The sequence below is a fragment of the Cenococcum geophilum genome (assembly GCF_001692895.1).
Source record: "Cenococcum geophilum 1.58 unplaced genomic scaffold K441scaffold_10, whole genome shotgun sequence".
Lineage (NCBI taxonomy): Eukaryota > Fungi > Ascomycota > Dothideomycetes > Gloniales > Gloniaceae > Cenococcum > Cenococcum geophilum.
The window spans coordinates 2,231,885-2,238,214 of record NW_027137568.1 but is presented as its reverse complement, the minus strand read 5'-3'; the positions used below and the strand labels follow the sequence as shown (position 1 = coordinate 2,238,214).

The 6,330-nt window shown below is 36.1% G+C and overlaps 1 protein-coding gene across 1 annotated transcript; it reads left to right on the top strand.

Annotated features, from left to right (window-relative positions):
- Positions 1–776: 776 nt before the first annotated feature.
- On the top strand, positions 777–929 carry K441DRAFT_548772 (uncharacterized protein; the record flags this gene model as incomplete). The annotated part of the gene is made up of 1 exon (XM_067642975.1): positions 777–929. A coding segment is annotated over one exon (153 nt), but the record flags the coding sequence as incomplete, so codon positions are not given.
- Between the last annotated feature and the right edge of the window lie 5,401 nt (positions 930–6,330).

Sequence of the window (6,330 nt, the reverse complement as noted above, 5' to 3'; positions counted from 1 at the left end):
CACTCCTTGCCCTTTATACGGTAGTAAACCATAGTAGAGAAGAGCAATTTACTACTCTTTTTCTAGTGCTTTAAGACTATGGAATTGTATAAAAGCTTAGTTCTATTATTTATAATAACACTACTTTAAATAATACGCTTTACTGTATAGTAGTAAATTATCTCTAGAAGAAAGAGAAAGTTAAGTGGGATTCTATATTCTGACGGATCCGCTATACTAGCTATATTATTAACTTAGCCGTATAAGCTTTCTTTTTTAGGGCCTAATAGAGATAGAGTAACTTAAGTTATATAATAAATAAGAAGGAAAAGGGAAAATAGAAGGCGAAGTTAAGTAAAGGGCAGCTTTTTAGGCTATGGGACCACTTAGAAAGCTTTATAATATTATTATACACATTTATAATTCGGTTAGTTATATAAGGGAGTTTAAAGATCTAGTAGGAAGAATAATTCTACTTAATAACCAGATAAGATGAAATAGCTAGTATTAAATGCTAGCTGTAGCTAAATAACAGTTAAGCGCCATTAATATATATTTAAAGAGCCACTTTACTACGCTTTAGATAGAGTATCTCTATCTAAAGGACTGGGAATTTCTTTATACAACTAAGGTATTCCTTTAACCATTCTATTAAGCAACCTTAGAAACTTAGGGAGACTACGCAATAATTAACAGAGTACTCTTTACCATAGATATTCTTATTAAGCACTTTAAAAAGGCCCTTATAAGTAGAATTCTTAATTAGGTTAAATAAGGCTAATACTGTATAGTAGTCCGAGCATACTTCTAATAAGGAGTTTAGCTCCCAAATTAGGAAGGGGTGGGAGACCTTTAATAAGTACTATAGTAAAACTAACAACTTTCCTCTTTATGCAGCTGCCCTTATTCTTTATCTAAACCGTCGTATAAAGTATATTCGCGTAAACTAGAAGGCTAAATGGTAAAAGCTAATACTATAAAAGGTGAAAGAGCTTTAGGAGTTTTATCGGGAAAAAGCACCTACTCCTCTTACTCCGTCCTTGTATAAAAGGAAACCCTCTTAAAATTAGGATCTTAATAAATTTAATCGGATTGCTTAAGATCTAAGAATGTACGCTTAGCTAGTAAGTTAAGATAAGTACGAAGACTATAGTAATGGAGAACTATATAATATTAGGAAGCTATCTACTCTTAAATAGTGGTATTAAGATTAATAAAGAAAACGTTGGCTAAGATTATCGTATATGGCAATTGATATTCTATTAATTCTAGCAATAAGCGATAAGCCAGAGAGAGTCTTTTTAGGAGCTCGTCGTACAATCTCATAGGAAAGGGCGCAACTAGGAGCTGAAAATATTAAGAGAGTAGAGTGTTTAAAACATTAGAAACGGAGTGGTATTATAAATAATAAGCTTGGAGTAGCTTAGCTGTTATTCAATTATTAACAAGATTATTAATATTGATTGAAGCGTTATTGACTTATTGACAACCACCCTGCCCTTGTGTTTGAAAGATTGAAGGAGGCCGTAGAGTCGAGAATAATAGCTATAGAGGGTGCGGAGCGAATGGATACACTCAGTGTGGCCAACAGGCAGCGTTCAGCGAGCGATGACGCCTTCCGCTGACTGACTGTGGCCAATCAAGTCGCTCGCTGGACGCTCGCTGGAAAGGTGTATACGCTGACTGCAGAGCTAACAGCGCGCTTATCCCAATCGGGTAATTTATATAGATCTAATAGAGTTATAGAGTTAAACTTTAGAATTTTGGCAGCACTTCTGTATATATAAATATTGATATTGTCTGATCTTAAATCTACCCAAATTAACCTTAAATAGTATCCAAATATTGTCGGATTCGATTAGCACGCCGCGTAGGCTTTAAAGTAGGTATTTACATCGGTAGTAACGTTAGAGGTAAAGATCTAGGTTAGGTGGTTAAGCGGACTCTATTTTAAAGTTAGGCTCTATTAAGGAACGGGCTTTAGTAAACCTACCTATCTTAGCTAGTGTTTCTACCGCCACATTTAACTTATAGCCAGTTAGGTTAGTATTTAAATTCATTAGCTAAGGCGTAGCTAAGGCGCCATTAGAGCTGACGCAGTTAATTAAGCTGCTTAGTAGAAGGCCTTTAAGAAACTACTACTTCTGACATTAATCTGCTTTAATCGTGTCGGCTGCAAGCTTATTATATTTATTAGTAATAACCTTTTTAGCTTAACTAAAAGCTTATTTATAAGCAGAGCTTATTACTAGTATAGAAAATAGATCTAGGGCGATCTTGGCGAAGATTGGATAGAGTACTTAACCGGTTATAAGCCACCAATTAAGAGGATCTGGAAGGACGTTATTTACCTTACTACCGTTCTTATTACGGATCTTAATAAGTTTAAGGCCTGCGTCGTAGTAGCAATTAAGCTTAGTAGTGAGCTTAATTCGCTTTTGCGAACGTAAGGAAGTAAGGTCCTCGTCAACTAGTAAAGACTGCAAATATTCGTCGCCTAAATCGTCACTAGGTATATAAGGAACCTTCCTATATTGTAACTTAACTACCTCCTTATCTTCCTTATTAACTTACTTATTAATATAGTTATTAAATACTGTTTCTATACACCGCTTAGCGTGCTTTTACTACTATAGCCATCATTTCCACTTATTACAAAAGTAGGCGCGTTTAAAAGAGGGATGGAGGATAACTGTAATAAAGTAGTGTGGGCTCTTAAGCTTTATCTTGTCAAAATACTTATTAAGCTTCTATAGAGCTATATTAACGCCGGATTTAATAAAGGAATCGTTTTTATTCTTAAGGCTTTACTAAGTTCGTACGAGGACCTAGCAAAGAAGTTCTATATTTATAATTAACTCCTATAAAGCTCTATAGGAGCCCTTAAGCCTAGGGTTATTAGCGTCACCTTCTATACGTTTAGTGGCTAATATAAAGGGCTTTAAGATCTTAATAAGCTGCTTAACTTCCGCCCAATCCTCTATAGTAAGAAAGTCCTACATAAGGTCGTAGCTATTGTTAGCGGGCTTCCTTTAAGAAAGTAAATATTTGTTAATTTCTTTCTTAAGAAGCAGCGCCCGGTAAAGTATATAGTAGGTAAAGTTCTATTAAACGCCTCCGTCTTTAATAAGTATAAGTTTAGCTTAATTAAAGAGCTCGTCCTCTATATAGGCTTAGGTTTAATTCTTAGTAAAGTCCTTATAATAAGCCGTAGATCGCATAATATATTTAACAATATTATAAACCTTACTAACGGCGCCTCTCTGCCGCATAAGGTTAAATTTGGCCTTATTACTTGCACTAATTAATAAGCGTTTAAGCTTGCTAACGCCTTTGCTATATATTAGGGCCTTAATGGTAAGGTTTAGAATATACCCAATACACCAGAGTCGTTCCCTTTTCGGTATAAAGAGGCTTTTAGAAAGGTGCTCATAGAGTTTATTATTATTAGTAGCATTATTAGCTATTAAGCAGCTAAGCTTATGTTTAAATTGGTACTTCTAAATAACTGCTGCTAAAGCCGTTATTATATTCTTAGTAGTATATAAGCCTTATATCCGCGGGAGTCCTATAAGGATTAATTAGAGCTTGCTACCTTCGTTAATTAAGTAAGCTACTATACTAAGTAGTAATATACCATTCGTTAACGTCCAGATATCGCAGCTAAGGTAAATTTTGCTTTATAAGATAATAAGGAGGTCTTTAATATTAAGGCTTCGGCGTTTAAAGGTGGATTTTATCTAGCTGCTTAGTGACGTATATAAGCTTGCCAGACATTCCTATATATAAGGGCGGTTAAATATTAGCAACGCGCGAGTATAAGCGCTTATAGCCTACCGAAATATAATATCCTATAGGACTGTCTAATTAACGTAGGCTTATACATAGCCAGCTACCTAGAATGGCTGCCGTTCGCTACCGCCGGGTATAGGAGAGGATTAAGTAGCTAAATTAACTAGGCCTAGGGTGGCTGATTAACGTAGAGTACCACTATAGCTTTTTAGGTTTAATATAATACTATGCTTTAATTTTAAATGGCCAATAATATAATCCGTGCCGTTAATTATAAGTAATGCAGCTGGTTTTTAAGCTAGATAGTAGGTCTTATATAGCCAGAGTCTCTTTCTTCCCTCTAGTCCGTCCTAAAATAGATCTGCTCTATGCTTCTATATAGGTGATATAAAGGCTATTTTTAAAAGCGACCGCTTATTAATAACTTGGTATCTATAGTGACCAGTAAGCTTGCCATACTTGCCTAGAAAAAGGTTCTTTTAGTTAATTAGGAATATACAGCCGTAGTTCTGGCCAGCTAGTAGAGGTTCTCGCGATATAGAGTTATTCTGCTTATTTGGTTTAGATATGTCTTTAATTATAAGGGGAGTAGAAGTAGTAGATCTACGAGGTCTACGAGCTGCTAAAGAGCTTAATAGACGCGTAGATTAAGAATTGGATAAGGAAGGAGTAGAGGAAAAAGCTCTGTTATATTGCTAGTAGGTAAAATGTAAAGTCCGTTGCATTTTCCTGTTGTGATAAAGGTTAACATTTAGTGGACAAAACGTGTGTATAGACGCGACGGGGAATTTGGAGAAAACCATATAATTTAGTATAAATATCCCAGGGTTTCTCACCCGAATTTTAACCGGAGATCCGAAGATCCTCAACTTCTATAAAAAGCTTCAAAATACTACCAAATTGGTCCTTCCTTACCACTTAAGCAGCGAGCTGTTAGCGCGCTGCATAAAAGTACGCTAACTAACTATTGTAACTATGTACGCTAACTGACTACTTATATCAGCAGCGAGCTGCCAGCGACGCTGCTAGCGACGCTGCCTGTTGGCCACACCAGTGATCTATTTGGACTGGAGTGGCGTAGATCCGAGGTCAAATCCACTCCATCCACCAAAAAGACGATTTGGCTCCAGGAGCGCCACAGAGCTCCAGTATAGATATATACTATTTATAGTAAGTCTTGGCACGACTTTGGTGTTGTATTTAGGGGTAGGAGGCGTTTAAACTTACTAAAAAAGATCGTTAGATTTGCTCATCAGTTTCCTTATTACCTTCCTCTATAATCTCATCGTTATTAATAACCACCACCCCATCGCCGGGTGTAGGCTCTTCCTTAGAGCTAATCTCTTCTTCCTTAATTATATTAAACTCCTCCTCAAAGCCAAAGCCCTAAGCGTCCTTAGGTTTAGTAGGTAGTAGAGTAAGAGCTTTCGCAGCCTTGCGAGCCGCGGAAGCTTATAAGGGTAAGATTAAAGGAGTTGTAGGCTCTTCTTCTACCTCTCTAACTACTTAATTATCAAATATACCTTTCTGCGGACGACTATACGAGTGCCAAAAACACTTATTTGCCTTAACTATATCCATCCGCAATTAAGAACAATAATCCTTAAGTAGAATCTTACAGCTGCTAAATAGCCTCTCGCATTTATCTAATATAGGAGGCACCGCCAGAATATTAAGGGCAAAGCGAGCTAAATTAGGCTGGCTCTTAAGGCGATTTAACTAGTATTGTAAAACGTCAAAGTATTTATTGTCGCTGATAGGCTCGCAATTAGTTTTAAGGTAGGCTGTAAGATTATCTTTTCTAAGCGGAGTTAATTAATCTTGGTAAAAGACTTTAAGGCGCTTATAAGCTTAAGCAGAGGTATATATCTTCTCTTAATTTAGCTGCCGCGGTAGAGAGTTTAAATAAGGTAGATTTAAGGACCTTACTAAATATTTGTCTTTATATTTAAGCCAGAGCTCTATAATTAAAGCCTTAACTATTAAAATCCACTTCTTCTTCTTATCTAAGCTCCCCTATTACTGCTTAAACTACTTTATCTTAAGTGTTGGATTTAGTATAATTACTACATAGTACGCTCCAGTGACATCTGCCTTCTTAAAGTACTTCTCACATTTCTACTATATAGCTTCTGCGCAGCCTGCAAGATATTTATAGCTTTACGCCTTATAGCGGCTCTGCCGGAGCTTCTGCTTCTTAGCTAAAATCTCTAAGAACTTCTGCCTTGTAGTGTTAAGCTTATTTAGGAGCCAATTGAGTATTTAAAATTGGTCTGCAAGATTTATCGCATTCCCTTCTACTATAAGGGTAGCCTTATAAAAGGGTTCTAAGTAATTATATAAGTATTTAAGCTCGTTCCAGTGGTGGGGTTAAAGTATATTATCCTTAGTAAGGGGCTTTAAGGTAGCTATTATATACTTATTACAGAAATGCTTAACGCGTTTCCTGCAATTTAGGAAGCGACTTATAGCCATAAAAAGGGAATTCTATTATATTTGGTTATTCTAAATTAACTAATTAGTGTTAGTATTGACCTATAAAATAAAATAAATATTGCG